Source organism: Schistocerca americana, chromosome 6, assembly GCF_021461395.2.
Source record: "Schistocerca americana isolate TAMUIC-IGC-003095 chromosome 6, iqSchAmer2.1, whole genome shotgun sequence".
NCBI classification, from domain to species: Eukaryota; Metazoa; Arthropoda; class Insecta; order Orthoptera; family Acrididae; genus Schistocerca; species Schistocerca americana.
Window position 1 is genome coordinate 40,961,812 of NC_060124.1, and position 22,787 is coordinate 40,984,598.

Consider the following 22,787-nt stretch of genomic DNA (forward strand, 5'->3'; position numbering starts at 1 on the left):
AATCTGCTTCTAAATGTAACAGAAAACAGTAGGTACCCCCTTGTTATAGCACAGCCACTTCTGACTCCAATTTTATGGGTTGTCCAGTTCTGGCTGCAGAGTTGCATGTGTGGATAGCTGTGATATGATTTAGCCAGTTCTCTGGCAAGTGCTGACTCAGGAATTCCTACTGAAGGAAAACACTATTTATTACTTGAGCCTTTCATATAGCACTTCAAGCAGTATATGGCCCAGATGTTTTTCATGGCTAGCAGGCAGTGAATAACGTGTGCTGAGACAGGGTAGCTGTGCAGCGACCTTGCTGATGCAAGTCACCTTGTCGGTTTAGTGTCAAAAGACCAAGCTGGGAAAAGTACTACAGGTGCTTTGGAATGCTGGTGGGAAGTGTGCAGGCCCCATATGGAACCAGGACCTTCAGAAGCTGGCTAGAGTGTCAGTGTCAGGCAATGGCACCCATTGGGCAGATCATATTTAAAGTCTGGAACCATCAGGACTCGCTGGCAGCTCATAAATCAACATATTTGCTAGTTGTTGATGCTGCTTGATGATGAGGCTGAGATATTTCCTGGCAGATTAAAACTGTGTTCCGGACCGGGACTCGAACTCAGGACCTTTGCCTTTCGCGGGCAAGTGCTCTACCAACTGAGCTACCCAAGCACAACTCAACACCCCATCCTCACAGTTTTACTTCTGCTAGTACCTCGTCTCCTACCTTCCAAACTTAACAGAAGCTCTTCTGCGAAACTTGCAGAACTAACACTCCTGAAAGAAAGGATATTGCGGAGACATGGCTTAGCCACAGCCTGGGGGATGTTTCCAGAATGAGATTTTCACTCTGCAGTGGAGTGTGCGCTGATCCTTTTTGTCCTGTTTGTCACTCTTCTGGCAGTCAGCACAACTTTTTCTATGAGCTGAAGGAACACAAGGTACAGTGCGTGAGTCCAACAAAAACATTAAAATCCTGAACCCTGGAGACCTGCTCTTAGCAAATATAAGGGACCTTCAAAATGAAACGAGGCATAATTACAGAAACCAGTAACTGTATGTTGGAAGTATTGACCGTGGCTATTAAGACATTTGACCCACTGTGACACAAGGTGGTGAATGGCTGTCTCATAAAATTCCAGGGGCTGCGACGTTAACCAGTTCTGCACATACAGCTGGATGTCGTCGTCCGAGGTGCATCGTTTGCCCCTATGCTGACGTTCTTCTTTGACCAAGATGGCCCCCTTCTGATTCACATCCTGCAGCGTGGGACAACAGTGAATGCCCAGCATTACTCACAAAACTTGACCATCCTTCGCCAAGCGATCAAATCTAAACGACCAGGCAATCTCACCCATGGGGTCATTATGCTCCACGACAATGCATGGCGCTCCTGCAGAAATTCAAATGGGAGGTTCTCAGCCACCCTCAATACAGTCCGAACCTCTCCCCCTGTGATTACACCATTTTTGGTCCCCTTAAAAAGCCTCTGGGTGGCAAACGATTCACCTCAGATGACTACATCCAGCTGTACGTGCAGAACTAGTTAACATTGCTGCCCCGGGAATTTTATGAGACTGCCATTCATCACCTTGTGTCACAGTGGCATAAGTGTCTCAACAGCCAGGGTCAATACTTCTAACACACAGGTACTGGTTTCTGTAATTATGCCTCTGGCTCATTTCTTTTTGACCGCCCCTTATAAATGACCACTTTTACAATGAGACCCGGGAAAAATTTCTGAAGGTGAAATCATGCACAGTTTGTGAAATTTGAATGCAGGAGGACCATGGATTTGTGGGCTAAAAAGAGAATCAATGACATAGGTCTGCAGCCCCTAATGTGTTCTCAAAACAGATTAGGCAGAATGCCAGCTGATTGGAGAGATCTTTTTCCACAGTTCTTTGTGGTAGAATAACAGCAACAATTATGCCATAGGCCAATGCCATTGGCTAATCCTGTGCAGAATTTTTTTCACTGGTGAATGATATCTTCTGGCATGGGATTGATGCAGAGCAGGGACAGGAGATGCGGTTTTTAGACATCATTACTTTCTCAGGTTTAGAGGAATACGCTTCAATTCCAGACTTAGGGCAGACTTTTCTGCTTGGGGACACAGAAGGATACAATGCAACAGTAAGCAGAATTCCATATTTGTAAGGTGGTCTGAGTATTGACAATTTCATTGACAGCTACCTACACCATCTGCAGTATGTATGTTGACACAACAATACCGGTGAGAATATCAAGTGGCATTAGCTGGTTAGGAAGAGGCAAAGTTAGGTGCGGTATTTAGATTCATGAAAGCTCATCCAAGATCAAGCAAGCAGGGGTAGTTAGTTGCATGTTATTTTCATTTCATTTTTGGTATGATCTTACGATCAATGCATGTCTTCCTGGCTATGTTTCATAGAGTTAATATTCTAGGATGTTGATTGTTCTTGACCCGTATCTCCATTTTTCAAAACTTTGCCAAGTTAATTAATGCTAGTGTATATCAGTAACCTGTTCTTATTGGATGCTATTTTTGTCATGTGCTGAATTAAGTATTATGTTGTCAATGATTGACACTATGCACACTGAATAAGACTGGAATAAATTTTGTGTTCACTTGGGTTCAAATGGCTCTAAGCACTATGGGACTTATGTTCACATGGGCCAAGATTTTAATTTACTGTTAGTGTCTCCTGGTTCAGTTACCAAAACAACCTCTTTCATATTGTTAAATCTGTTGCATGCCAGTTATTAATTTAGAAGCAGAGTTCATAGGGAAATGAACTGCCTCTCAGTATCCCAACTGATGCAGGTCCAATAGCTTTCAAATAGGACTGCATTCAGTCTTGGCTGGCTTTTCACAACTGGTACAGAGACAGCACAGGTCGAATACATTATGCCAAAGGAATGATGCTACCGACAGAGCTAGGAGCATTTCTACTCCCTCTGGCCATGTGTGTTACAACAGTTTGAGACTCCCATCATATACCTAGCTGTGGAAATTCTGCATTGCTACACCATGTAGTAACACAGTCAACCACTGATGGTAGAACGTCAGTTGCATGGTTCTCTGCCAGTGCTACTGCAGTGACCACCGCAGAATTACCTTAGAAGTGACCCGCATACCCCTTCCCCCCAGTTTCAAAGCAGGCTCAGGCCCACTGGGAAAATTTGTTCCTCCAAATTTCAGGCTGTTGCTGAACATGTGAATTACTAAAACAAATAGGGTACTACCATGCTTACAATTTTCCTCCTGCATGATGTATGATGAGAGGTAGACCCAGAATGTTCCTTCATTTTGGTTAAACCCCGTGATCAACCCATTGGGTTCGTGGGTAATGGACTGGGAGATTCTGTAGGTGGATGGCTTTCTGCTGGTGGTGGACATGTGCCACATAAGCCAAGGCCATGACTATGACTCAAGTTTGAAATTCCCATTACCATTGATTGGTGCTGGTATCAACTGCCATATTGCTGGATGTGTTCGAACATCTATTCTTTGCTAAAACTCCCATCATCTGCAGCTAACAGCTTGTTGAAGGAACGAAATATGGTGGGATTGAGGGTAGCATTCAGATAGGTTAGCTTCTTTGCTGGCAGTGTTTTGAAAAAATTGCCAGGTAGATACGGCAGAGGATAAGTTTGGTTAAGAGCCATAGTCTCATTGTTGTTGCTGGTAGACAAAATTTTTGTCTTAGGATGTCAGATTGAGTCCTGTTTGGCAGTATCTCACTGTTCAGTAATTCCGATCATTCTATTTCCATTGAGGGCCCCTGTTCTTAGCAGGTGGTGGAAGGTACAACTCGGTCATACACTGAGTGCATTCAGTGATGATTCTGAAAATATGGTGTGAGGGTACAAAGACGTAAATTAATAATTCGGGAGTTTGTATAAATCTGACCCCACAATAGCTGATGTAATTGAGAAATTGTGGCTAGTCCGTAGGCAATCAAATTTAAGTTTTGTTACTATGGTTAGTCTGAGTATCGAGTTCATTGCATTTGGATTTATTCTTAGAGTGCTCCTGGGGTATTGTGTATGGCAGATTAAGACCATCTTATGATGAAACTGTATCATCACAAGTAGCCATAGAGTCAACAGCACCATGCATTGCACCGTGGAGCCCCTCCATGATGGAGTTCCATAGCAATGGTCAACATTGACCTAAGAGTGTTTAATGAAGTAGAGGCGGAGTCTGCCAAAAACTTTGGAACATTTCAATCCTATGTGTATTACTAACAAGTTGTAATTTGAGTTGTGAATTTAAGTCTGTTTGTAATCAGGCAGAGGCCTGATGACGAGCTACTTGATTGAGAAGTGGCAACATCAGTCAGGAAAACTGACAACGGCTGGGAGAAGGGTGTGCTCCCTATCTGCACCCAGTAACATGTAAGGGCTGAGGATGACATGGCAGCTGGTCGGTACTGTTGGGCCTTTTTTTGAACAGTTCTTCATGGTGAAAAGTGATTTTCAGGGAGAACTTCTGGAAAAAGTGGGGAGTTCTGTCAGCTGAAGGTAAAAGTGTGTGTCAGGATAGCAGAACTCTTGCAATGCGTAGGTTACAAGGATGTCCCCTGAGCATCAGCCCGTGTCTGTTCCCCTGAGAAATAGCTTCATTTGCATATCCCTGTGACAGTTTGGACCACCATATAGGGGAGTACTGTAGTCTACTCCTTCTGCCAGTGGCACACCTCTTCCACTTTCTTCGAAACAAGTCTTATTATGTGTAGATGTAAAAATTTATCTCAAGTCCCCTGTTTCATTGGTTAAGTGTTTACTACTTAGTACTTCTATCTGCTGTTACTGTCTGCTTCTCCAGTTACTTTCTCTCTTCTCTACGTTGGCCTATCTCTTAATCTTAATGTATATAAGTGAGAGTGGCTTGCTCACTTTGTCCTGCCACTTTTACTTTCTTATTCCCCTGCCCCTCGCATAATGGTAGTAAAGTGTCCAACACAATTTTAAAGGATCAAATATGCCCAATGTGGACAACTGTTGTACAAGTAGGGAGCTGCAGCTCCACTTTTACCAGCAACACCATATTGACCCCTTGTTACAGACCTTGGTAATTAGCATAAATCATCTTTAGCTTTTCCCTCCAGAGTGTAATAGCTTGTCAGCATCACTCATTGCCCTACACAATACTTGGGAAAGTTGGCATTCCAGTGTCTCATTTGCTCCTGCTACTTTAAGTCTTGTGTGTTCACATTTTACTCTTGGTACCACACTGTTTGTAATGTTTTTGAAAAATCCTGCACATATGCATCATCTTCTCCCCCCCCCCCCCCCCCCCTTCCCCAAATTCTGGGTTTTGCCATCTGAAATAGTGATGGCATCTTCTGTCCATTCATTACTCCCTTACTCTTATGTGCTTTTTGAACTGTATGCTGCCACTGCATAAGGTAATAGTGTGTCCCAGTCATTATGTTGACTTTTGACACACTGGCTCAACATCTTCCTTGTCATATTGTTGAATCCATTTGCTTCTACTGTTTGCTTGGAGGTATAAAGCACTTATTTGTGATTTATAAATTCATAAAAAATGACAAAGCTACTTTGAGAGTTTTGACATGAAGTTAACACTTCAGTCCATAATCAAAGTTTAGTCTCCAGTGTACAGAACTTAAATAAACAGTTGTTAACCATGGTTTGTGCCATGGTGTTGGTTTGTTGATTTGGGATAGATATCATTTCTATGAAGCATGAAAAATTATCTATTGTTGTTAACACATAAAGATCCCCTTTCAGCATCTGCCAAAAAGGACCTAAGATGACCAACCTTACTATCTCAGAATTTCTGGCTTCTGTTTAAACAATACAAGGCCAGAGTTTTGTTTGTTTACATAACACTGTGTCATAGAAAATGAACTTTGGTTGTGTTTCAAAAAACTTACAGACCGCATCACCTGCTTTTGTCCTGTGCCATTCTGTGATGTGGAACCTTCTCATTGTCACATACAATGTCTGACTGAGGCCTCTGTCATTTTTTTGTGACTCGTGAGGTTGATGAATCACCTTAGAATAAAAATCACTGCGTTTTGCCACTCAGCACATTAAATGACTGGATGAGTCTTTTAATCCTAATAACTATCACAATACTGCATGAACTGTCATAACTTTAAACTTTCTCATATACATATAACATCTACAGTGTGCTATGCTGTACACAAGAATCAAACATAATTTTTTCCATTATAGAGTAGTTATTTTCTGCTCTATTCAGTTTTCATAAGGCATAAGTGACCAGATGTTCTACCCCATCCACTTGCTGGCTTAATACACAACCATGCACATGACTGCTCGTATCATGGAACACCACAAATTCTTCTCATAATTTGGGAAAAATAATGTCAGTCCAGTGTGTAACAGTTTATTTAACCAATTGAACGCACCCTCACACTCCACTGACAGGTGAAATTTCACCCATTTCTTCACTAGATAAATACGCAGCCATCCCACTTCTGCAAATTTTGGTACAAATATCTAGTAATAATTTGCCAGGCACTAGAAATACTGCAACTATTCTTCCATACATGCTGCTAGAAAATCCTGTATGGCTTTTACAGTCCTGGAGACTGTCTGGACTACCTTGTGACTAATTACATGAGCTAAATGCTGTGTTTCTTCCAGTGTGAAGTGACAATTTCCTGAACTGAGTGTTAGCTGTGCCATGCAGAACAAATTTAACACTTCTCATAGCCATAATTCATTCTCCTCCATGCACTTTTCAAGGGCGATTACATCATCTAAGTACACCATATATTGTCTAGGTTTCAGTCTCCATCATACCCTGTCTAAGAGGTGCTGGATGGACAGTGGCTGGTGCATTTTTCAATCCAAACAGCATAAGATGATACTCATTATGTTTTATCAGGATCATAAATGCTGTCTTTAGTGATCCTCTGGTGTTAATATACATCTAGTTGGTAATAACCATTCTGTATGTCCATGATAGAAAAATGTTTGTTATATTCAGGATTGGATAATTATCCATAACCATATGCTTGTTACAGTACTGACAGTCACATCGAAAATTCTATGCCTTTATTCCATTTGCATTTTTTTTCCCAGGACACTGCCACCCCCCAGGGACTGGTACTTTCTTCAGTAACACTGTCTTGTAACTGTTGGTTAATCAGTTCTTCCCTCACTGGTTGTACGTGATGAGGTACTGATAGGGCTTGTGATACAGAGGCAATTCATTCCCAGTGGAAATTCTGTGCTGTGTCACTGGCAAAGACCTATGAACATGAATAACCAGATGCTCATATTCCAACAATGACTGCTCCGTCACCGTCATCTCTGTTTCTTCCAAATGTGCTACCTTCTCCCATAATGCAGCTATACTGGTTGCTTGCATGAACTTATGGTATGAATTTGCTCTAACTAAATCATCTCTTGTAAATCTCCAAATTGGTAACTGTCAATTCCTCTGAAGGTTCCATGTCCACCAGTCCCAAAATTATATATCCCCATAAGCACTACCTGCTCACTGTGTAACTTCTGTATGCAATGCTTTATTTAATTGCTCATTATTTTATAGCAGTTCCACTACATACAATGTGTTTGTCAGTTTATTTGTTCCTGTATTCACTCACACTAGTTTTCCCATATCTTGTGGTATGTTATCACACAAATTGATCATTAGTGGCTGTGCATGTAGTCTAAGTATTTCTTTTTTTGTGCCAGGTATGTATCTTGTGACCGTTTGGCACTGTCAGTAGTTTCCCCCACATTTAATGATGTCCCATAGAGTTCTACCATGCACTGATCAATATCATTTCTGGTATGATGTTCAAGCAAGACACCTTACCCTAAGACTGGTCCGTAAACATTGCCCATATGAGGCAAATTTCCAGTGCAAGGTCAGAAATTTTATGCCTCAACCCAAAAACTCAACACCTCTGATCCGAATCAAGGCACACCACTTTCACCCACTCCACTTAATGTACATTGTGTTGGGCTCAACCTCCTGTTGTCAATGGATTATAGTCTTTCCACATATTCCTGTGAGCCCATGTCCAATAAAAATTCATGCTTCCTTCCATCGACTAAACTCAACTGTGCTACTGCACACATTTTGGCTGTTATTATGTTTAGTGGGAGTGCTACATGGTGGCTCCAGAGCCACTATTATATGTTATTATTCTCATCCTGTGTCAATGTACCACACCCCCTCATAGACTTTTTGTCTGCAGTCCCATTCTGGATGTGTCACTCGCCCACATTTCTTACACTGCAGTTCATAGCATTCCTGCCATATGAAGCCCGTTCATCCACATCTGTAACATCTAACTCCCACAGTGAAAATCCCTTCTTATCCCAAACTCGAGTCACCACATATCTCTCTTTTCTATTGTGGACACAGTTGCTATAGCTTCAGCTGTGTTCTTGGGCAACTAAGCCCATACCTTCCATGACACATCATTCAGCAATCCCCACAAAAAATGAAGTCTTTACCCTCTGTTCTGCCTCTTGCAGAATGGATACTGTCACTACTACCATTCTCCGTCAACAGCAGATCGTATAAAAGACATGAAATAATCCATGCTGTGTAACCTAACTACACTATACTGAGTTGATTTAGCTCTTTCATTTATTTATAGCCAAGAAATCCCAATTTAAATAATTGCTCATAAACTAGAGGATTGCATGGAACATTGAGTTGCTTTACTATGTATGATTGTGTGGTGGTATGTTCCTGTGATCTCGAACCAACTCTGTCAGCAAACTCTTGGGGTACTGTCTGTTTAATGTGTAGTCATATCCATGAGATAATGGTAACACTTTGTATGAACAAACTAAGAGGCAAACTGAAATGTTAAATTCAGGATCCAGAATTTACAGATGCACAGCTACTGATTAACTAACCCCACGCTTGTACAACATTCACTTTCAAACAGTAGTTTGTTTTGATGAGATATTTACTAGCCAGTATTAGCATGAATAGCATCTAAATATTGATGAGAATTAGAAGGTCCCAAGTCACCAGAAAACATGTGACAGAAGTTATTATAATACTGAAATATATATAGGTTAAATGCTGCAACTTACTCACTGGGTACATTTACCTGCTGTTCCCATGCTATTCCTTAATTTCCTTTCACTTCTGTCAGTTTTAATTAACAATTTCGAATTATCTGCTACACATCTTCAGTAATAAAACACAGTCGTTCACTGTATGTACCTGTATTGGTTCCTTTCATTTTCACTCATCACTTTTCAAAAGTAATTTATAACACTAATTAGTATTGGTTGCTTTAAATTTGTGTTAGTACATTCTATTTCTGTTTCCTTTTCATCTGATTTGTTTGATTTGATTTAATTTTTTAATTGTCCAGTTTTATCATACAGCACAAATTGTGCAATAGGTATTAGACAGGACTAGTAGGATATTGTTCTGAAATATGTTTGGTTATATCTGACATCCCTCTGGTACAGTCTGTACATTCTTGTTCTGTAGTAGTTTGACAGTTTCAAAGAGGGAGCCCTAGTGATGCAGTATTGCAGTGTTTCCTGATTTCCGAAAAGCATTTGGCTCAATATCGCACATACACTTATTCTCAAAAGTATGATCATATGGGTATCAAGTGAAATTTGTGACTGGATTGTGGATTTTTTGGTGGGAGGATACAGCACATTATCTTGTATGTAGAGTCATTGTCAGGTGTAGAAGTTACTTCGGGTGTGCCCCAGGGAAGTGTGTTGGGGCCCTTGCTGTTCATGTTGTATACGAGATCATCCACAAAGTAAGTTCCATTTCTATTTCTATCCGCGGAAGCACTAAAATCACAGTTCCAAACATGCGCAGCAGTTACTCTGACTCAAGGAGAAGACATATACGCCATTTTCGGATTGCTGCTGCCGACATGTGCTTTGTAGTGCTTCTTTATAATGTCAGCCGTAATTGAAAATGGTGCCGCGTGTGAAATCAGATCTGTGATTCATTTTCTAAATGCAAAGAAAGTTAAACCAAATGAAATTCATCGGCAAATCTGTGAGGTTTGCAGACAAAATGCTACGAGTGATTCAATGGTTAGAAGGTGGGTCAGACTGTTCAATGAAACACGTGATCAAGTGCATGATGAAGAACGAAGTGGATGCCCGTCTGTGGTTACTAATGAACTGGTTCACACAATTGAAGAGAAGATTGAGCATGACTGTAAGTTTACACTAATTTTTCAGTACTCCATCCTGTTAAGGCAACAAATTATTCTTAGTGCTCTTTATTGTGTTGTTAAAACATTTATGCTGTGAGTTGAGTGGCCCAGAAAATGATCCTGTGTCAGAGCAGAGAATGGAACTGTGCATAGGATGCCTGCAGTACTGTTCTTTTGCTAGTTGTAGACTTTAATAGTCTTAGAACATAGCTCATGGATTATAGGTCTTTTTTTACAAGTTATTTACGAGTGTGTGTCCCATTTTAAGTCTGGCTGAACCTACAGACCTAAAAATTTTGTCACATTTACATTTTATAGAGGATAATTTTTTAATCTTACTTAAATAGACATTTGGCTATTTGATGGAAATAACTGAAGCCCAAGACATACATTTCGATTTGATTTTGGAGAACCACTCTGAAAGTATTGTCATTGAACTTTCTGCTGTTGAATGCATGGTTTCTGGGCTGGATCCGGTGACCAATAGAATCATTTTTTGGGGATGCAGATATTTGTCAAAGTCATCCACACAAATTAAGAGTAGCACTCTTAGGACTGGATCATGAGATAAACCATATTTTATTGATAATTCATAGTGAAGGGAGAGTAGTTGGTCCAGCACTTACCTGGACATCATATACATTTGGTGATTGTTTTTAGCTAAGGTTTCATTTTATGCTTGGTTATAAAAAGTTGATTTTGCTCCCCCCCACCCGTCCCTCTTTCTGCCCCTCTCCCCTTAATTCACACTTCACTACAGCATATTCACATCCCTTCCTTAACAATAATAGTATTTTTATTGATCCTGCATCATCATTGTCATCATCTTATGACTTAGTTATGGCATTAATTTGTAGCAACAAGTTTAATTTGCTTTTAGCAAAGCATTAACTATTTTAATTTCCTATGTGCCTTTCTCCTTAATGATGAGGTAATTACCCAATTTTACAAGTACAATAATGTCTCAGTAAATCTAAACTAAATAAATTGATATAATTTATATTTGGCCAGACAACACAGTTAAAGATAAGGGCTACATGTTACATTTGGATGGACAAGTTATAGCAGCAACCATTGGAACTAAGTGATATCTATATCAAGAAGTTAAAGTGTAGTGCCTCTAGAGTTTTCTTGATGAGAGGCAAACCTTAGTTTATCTTTGATTTTGAGAAATTGAAATATGACAATGTGTAGTGTCTAAAATCCTATTAGTTTCACTGAGTAATGCCTTTCCTTACTTGTGTCTCATTTTTCAACTTTCTCCTTTTTTGTGTCCTTCCCTACAATTATCAAGAAAGTGTTACACAGCAACTGAGAATTCTAAACTTTAAGAGAGATGATTATGTGGCTCATTTATATTTATATTATATTTAAAAAAGATTTTAAAACTGTTTAGTGGTTAAGTGGCTAAGATTAAATGTGTAGATTCTAATTGTCATTCAATGATAGCTGTTGAAGATATAATGGGCTCAGTTAGTGCTCTCCGTCTCTACAAGTTGTGTGAAGATGACAGTCAGCAAAAATTGCAGTCTTCTGAAGATCTTGGCACTGCTCTGAAGACTGCAAGTGGGACTCAACCAGTGGAGATTACAGAAGGCAGCTCTGGTGATAAGCTTGTCTACATATACACATCGGGTACTACTGGACTTCCAAAAGCAGCTGTTGTCACAAATCTCAGGTTTGTTTTTATCTGCCTGACATAATAAAAAAAAACAGTTGGTAATGTAAGGCGTTTATAAATTGGTGCATTGAAAAGGTGAAGAGTGTTAGAAAGGGAATATTAGACTTACATAATTATAAGCAGTAGATATCAAGTTTTCAAGAATTAGGGAAATGTGAATCGCCTAGAAATCAGATATGACAATGTGTGCATAGGTAAACTTGTTATGAAATGTGCTCTCATTGGTGCAGAAATACAAACTCTTTAGTCTTGCTGACAGTGACTATTGTTAATCATTTTTATAATGTATTGTGATCTTCAGCAAATCAATATAACATATTGGCATCTGTGACCTTCACCTGATTTTGAATTTCACGATTCATATTTCACTAATGTGTATCGATCTCTATTATGATACAGTCAAGGTTAAACACAATATTAATATATATGCAGGTAGAATGTTAAGTGTGAATGAAGCTCATTAAGGGAGCCAACTGAAATCACTAAAGAAAAGATCTATCTTGTCCTGGACAGTATTATGGAAAATATCTAATTGCTGACTCACCAGACAGAAAACAAGTTGGGCATCTGAAACCAAAGGAAGGAGACTGGCTATTCAGAATGTTTTGTTTATGTCTGTCCATGTATTTGAACACATAAGTAGATGAACTGTTGTCAGACCATCTGTTGAACAGTTTAGAACTGTCAACAAATGATGTGGGCTGTCTTCTAGCTATACAAATGCAGATAACTAACTGCTCTGCAGGAGCCCTAGATCAAGTCATGGAAGTGATGGAAATAATTTTTTGTAATCTCTAGGTAGATGATATGTCAGTTAATCACCTTCACGAAGATAATACCAATGCTGGTGGGTAAGACTAAGTATTCATGAAATGTCTCAGAGAAGATCGGATGAAGAAGATAATGGAGAAGCTCATGAAGCACTCAGACTCACTGGACAGTAGCTGTGATGGCAACAGGATTTCTCATGTTTCCCCAGAAGTATATGAAAAAGGGTGTGAAATATTCCTCAGGCAGCATGAGTCAGTTGGCAGGAGAAAAAGCTTCAATTTGAACATCAGACTCTGCAATATATTAACTGTGTGGAAGTCTGTTCCAAACAGAGTTAGAGAGCACTGCACACTGTTGTGAACAATTGTTAGGGATAAACAGCCCACCCTCATTTTTCTTTGTTGTGTTCGTTGACTGGCTGTTCACTTTAAATTAGGGCATGCTGTCAGCAACAAATCACATGATTGTGATGAGAGGATAAGACTGTCCAGATTATCAAATAAAGTATATGTCTGCATATCCAACACCACACATGTCTATGATGGTGCTTTCTTTTATTATTGAAAGTAACCTTTTGGCTGAACTGAGTTGCTCTAAAATATTATGCCATTAGACATGTAAAATAATAATAATTATTATTATAAAAACAGCATAAATGTATCTTAGGTGCTGTTTGTGAACAATATTTTGATTATAAATGTGGCTTATTTCTGCTGCTACAGGTGGTTAGAAATGCATGCCTTCCATCTAGGATTTTTATCAATCATGAATTTTCCAGTTTATTAATCTTGCCACAGTTGTAAGGGTGTTGAAATATCATTTCTACCAAAATTAGCCACAGGGAACTGAATATACTGTATTTCATTGTGACTGACTGTCTGCATACTAATTACGAACATGGAACTGATTCCTTCTGATAAATTACTTGCCATAGTAGCCACTTCCTGGCCTTGGAATGTAATAATTACGCTTGTATATTCTATAAAAATTATCTTTGAATCTGCCTTTTAAACGCTGTGATAGGTAACTGATCTTCATTAAACAGTTGCTTTAGGCCTCAAGACTTGTGGCACTTAAAGTATATGAGTCACATTAGTATGATGTAGCATATAAAGAAATTTGCTGCTTTCTGCAATGTAAATAAGTGTGAAACCAACAATCTGATTTTATTACTATTTCTTAATGCCATACTTTGCCTAACCTGGTCAAAACAACCAAATCTTTTTAAAATAAAAATAGATACTCAGTCTTTGGAATTTTTTGTCAAAATTATCTTGTGGAACAGGTAAACTATTCTTAAAGCAAAGTCGTGATTGCATAAGTTCCAAAAATAATCAAGTGCACTATTGTACATAAAAACAAAGATGAGGTGACTTACCGAACAAAAGCGCTGGCAGGTCGATAGATACACAAACAAACACAAACATACACACAAAATTCAAGCTTTCGCAACAAACTGTTGCCTCATCAGGAAAGAGGGAAGGAGAGGGGAAGACGAAAGGAAGTGGGTTTTAAGGGAGAGGATAAGGAGTCATTCCAATCCCGGGAGCGGAAAGACTTACCTTAGGGGGAAAAAAGGACAGGTATACACTAGCACACACGCACATATCCATCCACACATACAGACACAAGAAGACATATTTAAAGACCAACAATCTGATTGGTCTTTAAATATGTCTGCTTGTGTCTGTATGTGTGGATGGATATGTGTGTGTGTGCTAGTGTATACCTGTCCTTTTTTCCCCCTAAGGTAAGTCTTTCCGCTCCCGGGATTGGAATGACTCCTTACCCTCTCCCTTAAAACCCACTTCCTTTCGTCTTCCCCTCTCCTTCCCTCTTTCCTGATGAGGCAACAGTTTGTTGCGAAAGCTTGAATTTTGTGTGTATGTTTGTGTTTGTTTGTGTATCTATCGACCTGCCAGCGCTTTTGTTCGGTAAGTCACCTCATCTTTGTTTTTATATACAATTTTTCCCACGTGGAATGTTTCCTTCCATTATATTGATATCAAGTACACTATTGTATATTCACATCTTAAATTGATTACATGGGTAACGTGATACTGACTTGTAGCTGCATCTTCTTCTACTTCTCTTTTCTTCTGTACATATATCATCATTGAGTATTACACATACTCTCTCTCTCTCTCTCTCTCTCTCAAGGCCTGATGGATAGTTGTAAGCCTCCTCTTTCTTCTCCTTGGTTATAACATTTTAGCCAGTCTAGTTTGTGGAGTAATGGTCATAACAGAATATATTCACCTTGGTTCATAGATTTAGTAGTGCATATCATGAATGACTATTTACCTAATGTTGTTAATTATTATGCACTAATATTGTGTAATTTAAACATTAAAAGAGTTAATAATTTAAGCCAATTTTTATTGATTGAATAATTCACTTATACCATGATTTTTTCATTCAATAAAGTTTCTTACCCACACTGAAAAAAGCTGTAAAATTTCATTGGCCCTGAACATTCAATAAACACAGTTCCTCGTTTCACTAGATAGGATACCAATAAACTTCGTTATTAATCCATATAACAATAATGAATAACTAAATATGTGCTTGGCCTCATGAGTACTATAACCTCACTGTAATTAGTCTCACTAAAAATTACATCCACTAAGCACTTTGACTCAAATCTTCACAGTAACAGACTTCTCCATATTGAATATTAATGCTTTTTATTGCCTATACGTTAACTTTTTGCCCCCATAACACCACACATGTTCAGCCTCACTGCATGGTGCTGTGTAACTCCCCCATTGCTTAACTATCTATTAAGGTCATGAATTTTTAAGATGCACTCAGTTATGTCAAGATACAGAATGATGCACAAACCTTGCAAGAAACTTCCAAAAATGTTAAAACTACATCAAGTAAGAGCCTGTTTACAAATCATATTAGTGTAATGTATGGTACTCTCACAATGGGCAGGTTATATAAATGAAGAAATGAATTTCTAAGAAAGTGTACAGAAATCTTTATTAACCTTACAGATATTTGATCATAAATATGAGTCTTTAATCCACTTATTTCTTTATTTTATTTATTCCGTGTTCCATGGAACCTTACAGTGATAAGTTCATCACGGATATGAGACGTGTCAATATTAAGATTACATATGTATTAAATAACAATTTAACAACGAAAATATTCATTTTTTGAAAATATAAGATAACTGGGTGGATAAAAAAATTCACTCATCAAGTGACATGAGGAGAAACATATGCAAAGATATTGAAGTTTGCAATCTGCAGAAGGATTGAAGGGGAAGGAAGAGGAGTGAAGGAAAAGATCTTGTGAGATTTAGGAAGTGGGGAGAATTCGGAAAAGTCACCCAGAACCCTAAATCAGGCTTAATTTTGATATGATTCATGTCCATGGTGAACTCATCACTGTATGGATCTATGGAATACAGAATAAATAAAATAAATAAATAAATGGATATAAGTGCTTGTATTTGTCTGATAAGTCTTCCCTGACCCAGGGCTCTGGGCAACTTTTCCAAATCATCCCCATTTCCTGAACCTCATCAGTCCTTTTTCCTTCACCTCTCTTCTTTACCCTTCAATCCTTCTGCCAGAAGAAGGAGCCACTGGCTCTGAGAAGTTTGCAAATTTCAATACCTTTATATGTGTGTTGTCCTACTAACACTCATTGAGTAGACTTCTAAAATAACAATTCACTGTTTAATCGCTGATAGGCACAACAGAAAGACTGTCAAACAACTATGCTTTCAGCCAAAAGGCATTCTTCTGAATTAGATAGCACACACACACACACACACACACACACACACACACACACACACACACACTACACAAAGCTGTATGGTGTCTAATTTGGACTTGGACTTTTTGCCATAAGCTTACTTGTTTGAGTCTTTTTGTTGTGCCTATCTGTGACTCATCGCCTCCATTATATGGTGAGTAGTGATCTATCTTTTTCATAATATTCTCATACTTTCATCCTGTATTTTCCGTTGTTTAAATTGCTTTTGAACAGATATTACAATGGAAATAACCACTGATTATTATTTTCTTTTCTCAGTAGCAACATGTTTGCAACAGTTTACAGTCATAGTTGTCTTACTACTGGACAATCAGTTAAGTGATACAATTACGGTAAAAATACATATGCACACTATGCATGAGAATAACAAGATCTGTATAAAATACTTATGAATAGATTGAAAAATCAGTCAACCAGCTGCAAATATTTGCACAGTTGCTGTTTTGCTGCCATGTTTAAGATTTTAAAATACTTACATTAACATCTGACAAACAGTGAAAAATAGTGATGTGTTCAGAACAGTTTTGCAGGTACTTATAGTTGTTCTTATACTGTTGGGCAGTTCTGCAGCACAATTACAATAAAAATATCTTTCCATACTACACAATGACCAAATGAAATAACTAATCTACATGAATAATATGTTAACGTTTGACAATCGTGAAACTGTTGAGATATGTCTTAGGTAAGCTCTCTCACAATTTCCTAATCTACATGAAATATGTATATTAACATTTGACAATCCTGAAATTGTTGAGATATATTTTAGATAAGCTCTCTTTAACAAATTCCTAACTTGTGTGAAATATGTATATTAACATATGACAATCCTGAAATTGTTGAGATATATCATATGTAAACTCTCTTTCTCAAATTCCTCAACAGAGTAGAATGAATGAAGAGAAATTGGCAAAGTTTAGTTTTGAAAAGAGATTCACTACTCCTTAAGTTTTTAAGCCCAGTGGGAAGAAGGTTGAAAATTTTTGTGCACCAACCTGCTTAGCACCTCTCTGCACCAGAAATTTTTTAATTGATAGTGACTATCATTCTTATGTATTTTGTCATGGATGTGAACTGCTGAGTTGTTTACAAAGAGAATGGGGTTCATTATCACAAAGCACATAAGAGAAAATTTGTATTGTAAAGCAGTTCAGATTCTTTATTGGCCACTGATCACATGTAGAGACTGGACTTTATATTGATATACATTAACAATCACTATATTAATTGCTGTTAACATTACATATATAAATAATTAATCCTATGTTAACCAGTTGTACAGGAGTATAATCATAATCCTAAAACTCTATTTCTACACTACTAGTATCCGAGAATTCTCTTAAACTGTAGAATGGATTGTTTATTAACCAGTTATACAACTTACTTTTAAAAATATTGAAAGGCATTTTGATTGCAGAATGTGGCAGTTTATTACAAAATTTCAAACGGTTCGCTTTGTGCGCGTTGCTTGTTTTTGTCAGCCTATGCCTAGAAATGTCAGTACTCTTTCTTTCTAGTATTGTGACACTGTATGTTCTCTCTGGTGTCAAACTCTGCTATGTTGTTTTTAACATACACTCCTGGAAATTGAAATAAGAACACCGTGAATTCATTGTCCCAGGAAGGGGAAACTTTATTGACACATTCCTGGGGTCAGATACATCACATGATCACACTGACAGAACCACAGGCACATAGACACAGGCAACAGAGCATGCACAATGTCGGCACTAGTACAGTGTATATCCACCTTTCGCAGCAATGTGGGCTGCTATTCTCCCATGGAGACGATCGTAGATATGCTGGATGTAGTCCTGTGGAACGGCTTGCCATGCATTTCCACCTGGCGCCTGAGTTGGACCAGCGTTCGTGCTGGACGTGCAGACCGCGTGAGACGACGCTTCATCCAGTCCCAAACATGCTCAATGGGGGACAGATCTGGAGATCTTGCTGGCCAGGGTAGTTGACTTACACCTTCTAGAGCACGTTGGGTGGCACGGGATACATGCGGACGTGCATTGTCCTGTTGGAACAGCAAGTTCCCTTGCCGGTCTAGGAATGGTAGAACGATGGGTTCGATGACGGTTTGGATGTACCGTGCACTATTCAGTGTCCCCTCGACGATCAGCAGTGGTGTACGGCCAGTGTAGGAGATCGCTCCCCACACCATGATGCCGGGTGTTGGCCCTGTGTGCCTCGGTCGTATGCAGTCCTGATTGGGGCGCTCACCTGCACGGCGCCAAACACGCATACGACCATCATTGGCACCAAGGCAGAAGCGACTCTCATCGCTGAAGACGACACGTCTCCATTCGTCCCTCCATTCACGCCTGTCGCGACACCACTGGAGGCGGGCTGCACGATGTTGGGGCGTGAGCGGAAGACGGCCTAACGGTGTGCGGGACCGTAGCCTAGCTTCATGGAGACGGTTGCGAATCGTCCTCGCCGATACCCCAGGAGCAACAGTGTCCCTAATTTGCTGGGAAGTGGCGGTGCGGTCCCCTACGGCACTGCGTAGGATCCTACGGTCTTGGCGTGCATCCGTGCGTCGCTGCGGTCCGGTCCCAGGTCGACGGGCACGTGCACCTCCCGCCGACCACTGGCGACAACATTGATGTACTGTGGAGACCTCACGCCCCACGTGTTGAGCAATTCGGCGGTACGTCCACCCGGCCTCCCGCATGCCCACTATACGCCCTCGCTCAAAGTCCGTCAACTGCACATACGGTTCATGTCCACGCTGTCGTGGCAAGCTACCAGTGTTAAAGACTGCGATGGAGCTCCGTATGCCACGGCAAACTGGCTGACACTGACGGCGGCGGTGCACAAATGCTGCGCAGCTAGCGCCATTCGACGGCCAACACCGCGGTTCCTGGTGTGTCCGCTGTGCTGTGCGTGTGATCATTGCTTGTACAGCCCTCTCGCAGTGTCCGGAGCAAGTATGGTGGGTCTGACACACCGGTGTCAATGTGTTCTTTTTTCCATTTCCAGGAGTGTATATCAGTGATGTGTAGATATAAAGATTTATCTCTGTCATTATTTTGGTCTTGGTGAAAAAAGGACAGGAGTGTTCCCTTGGAACAATCTTACACATTACTCATAGCACCTTTTTCTGATTCAGTAGTACATCACTGATACGACATGAGTGACAACAGCCCATAAGATATGTGAAATTGTAAAAGTCAGAAGTAGTCTTTCGTAAGATATTAATTTCTCACTAGATCAGATAATTTCTATATGAGATAGGATCCTCTTGATATCTTTCTACAAACATGATTAATATAGTAGTGCTAGTTTAGTTTGTAATCGATATATGTATTCCAAGCAGTTTTATGGATTTTGCTTTTATGACTTTTGATAGTCCCAGCTGGAGGTGTTGAGTTTTCTCTGGATTGCACAGTAGTTTATCCAATGAGAACCAGTTTAGTATTAAGGAGAACGTCCAGTGATTCTGATGTAATCTTAACATATCTTGATCTTTGGTGATTAAGGTTGTGTTGTCTGCATAGCAAGTAACTGAAGCCCAACATAATGCAGCAAATTGTTAATTGCGACAATGAAGAAGAATGGACCAAGAACAGAGCACTGAGGCACACCAGATTTGACTATCTTCAGGGAAGAATTCCTATTTTGATTTGACACAGACTGCATTGTGTTGGTTAGATAAGGATTAATTGTTTGGAATGGTGTATTATTCATTCCATAAAACTGTAGTTTGACCAGTAATATGTCATAGGGGATACAGTCAAATGCCTTACCCAAATTGCATAGCTCAAGAGACCATATTCTTATTTTCAAATGCAGTTAATTTATGATTAACAATTACAAGAAATGCTGTTTTTACTTGATCAGAAATCCATGCTGCCAACTACAAAGAATGTTACGTTTTTCAAAGTAGTTACTAAGCTGTATGTGAAAAATTGCTTAATATATTTTGGAAAATATTATAACAATAGAGACTGGTCTATAGTTCTCGAGAAGATGCTTTTCCCCCTTTTTTATCTAGGTGTAACTTTTGAAAATTTTAGCTGGTCAGGGAAAACTCCAAATTCAAGGAATTTATTCATAATAAAAGCAAGTGGTTTGAAGATAGTGTGTATTGTCCTTTTTATTGTGTAGTTGGATAGCCAGTAGCAGCCCATGCTTTTCGAATTAGAAAATTTTGAAACAGTGTTTACTATGTCTATGATTGTGACTAGAGTCCAGTGGCGTTCCTGTCTTCTGGAAGCTGATAAGCAAGTATATCAATTGCTGATGCATTTGAATAGTTAATTTAAATTCATTTACTGTAGTACTAAAGTATTTACTGGATGAAGCAGAACATCTTTAATTTGGATAGAAGTGGATGCTTGTGTTATAATATCACAGGTGGCCTTACATTTGTTTGGAGCTCATTCTATGTAATTTTCATAGGAAACTTATTTGGCAAGTTCACGTTTTAATTTATAACATTTTTTACATTTCAGATGAGCTTTGTGAGAAATGTTGTACTGCTCTGTGCCATGTTTGCAATTATTTTTATATATGTTGTGCAGTTAAAACTTCTTTTCCTTGGTATCAGCAGGGTCATAGTGTACCATTTAAGCTTTTTACCTTTTCTGTTTGCTTTAGAACTTTTCTTTTCAGTAGTGAGCAAGAGTATCATAACTCAAATATATGTCTTGAAGCAATGATTAAAGAGAGCTTCAACAGTTGATTTATCTATATCATATTCATAAACAAAGCCTCAGTCTTAATTTCTTAGGCAGTTTTGTGAATAACTTGTCATGTCATGCTTGGCTTCTTATTTGCAGTCACTTGATCATCTGACTGTACATAGTGATATGTGAGGAGTAGTGCATCATGATCTGTAAACTTTCATCTGCTGTGCTAACAGTGTATAGGTCTCTTGAGAAATTACCTATGATATTGTCCAAACAGGGGTTCCAACATATTGGGATATTGTGTGACGTTTAAAGCTTTCCCGGCGTTCTGATTGTTCCATAAAAACATGGGAGAACTGCCGGATATCAGTAACGTCCTGCCACGATATTTGAGAATGCCCGTTGTTTGTGCTGGATGGAGGGCTTCAGGTCGACTGTTTATCTACCATTTATTGGGAATGTTTCTTCACAGATAGGCAGAATATTGAGAAAGTATCAAGTGAGAGTCATCTTTCGCCCTCCTTCCAAAATTTCATCACTGGTGGGATCCGTTAAAGACGACCTGGGCCTGCGTAAATCAGGTGTTTACAAAATTCCGTGTGAATGTGGCAAATCATATATAGGGCAAACAACACGAACTGTGCAGGGACGCATTGTGGAACATCAACGGTATACTCGCCTTCTCCAACCCACCAAGTCCACAATCGTCAAACATTGTATTTCCACAGACCATTCCATGAATTACGATGACACAAAAATTTTGGCCCATACATCAAACTTTGGAGCTCGATTATCAATGAATCTGTGGAAATAAGATTATCTGACAACAAGACTCTCATCAATCGAGATAACGGTTATCACCTAAACTTGGAATCCTGTTATAGAGAAACTTCGTAGTCGACGTAGTTATCTGCATAAAGATGGAAATCAACCTGATACCGATACGCCAGGCTTTCACAGTAGAGGGCGCGAGGTGCAGTGCATGGAGCCGTTATGAACACGCACGCTGAGCAGCGCATGCGCAATGTCACCTCAGTACGGCTTTAAATAGCGGAGCTCGGCCCATATTAACCAGTACTACTACAGTGGCACTCACCTGAAGATGGCCAGAAGACTCTGCGCCGAAAAATAGTGGCAGGACGTTACTGATATCCGGCAGTTCTCCCGTGTTTTTATGGAACTATTGGGATATTGTTAGTACAATATAAATTTAATGATATGAGTAGTTTAAAAAGTTTTTGAGTCGGGCTCATCTGAGTCTGACAACTCTGTGTTGAAATCACCACATACTGTAAATTTGTTTTGAGTTTTAAAATTTTCTCAACATTTCTTCAAATTTCTTAAAGATAAATTAACATCACCATTTGGGAATCGAAACAAATGGACAGTTACAAAATTCTGGTTGACCACTCTTATACAACTAAATGCTCCATTTAATTCAGAGGAGTATGAGCTTACATCTATTTTAGAAAATTTTATATATTGTCTGATAAATATTGCAACTTCTCATATTTCTCCAATTTCTGTGCGTTATAACTGGCAGAATGTACTCTTTATGTATGAAAAAAATCTGCTTTTTTTCTGTCAGGCAGTGTTCTCAGACACACAATAGGTCACATTTTTATATCTCACAGAAATGCTCCAACTCTAATAATTTAATTGTAATACTTTGAATGTTGACTTGCATGATGGTAAGTAATCTGAATTTGTTTTGCTTTCCTCCGTAATCCATAAGGAATATTTTTTTTGCATGTG

General features: G+C 39.1%; 1 protein-coding gene across 1 annotated transcript in view; it reads left to right on the forward strand.

Moving 5' to 3' along the window:
* LOC124619213 (long-chain fatty acid transport protein 1-like) overlaps window positions 1–22,787 on the forward strand; it is a 330,911-nt gene that overhangs the window by 220,610 nt on the left and 87,514 nt on the right. The window contains exon 4 of the mRNA XM_047145433.1: window positions 11,589–11,817. Coding sequence (XP_047001389.1) covers window positions 11,589–11,817 — 229 coding nt within the window. The remainder of the gene's footprint in view (window positions 1–11,588; window positions 11,818–22,787) is intronic.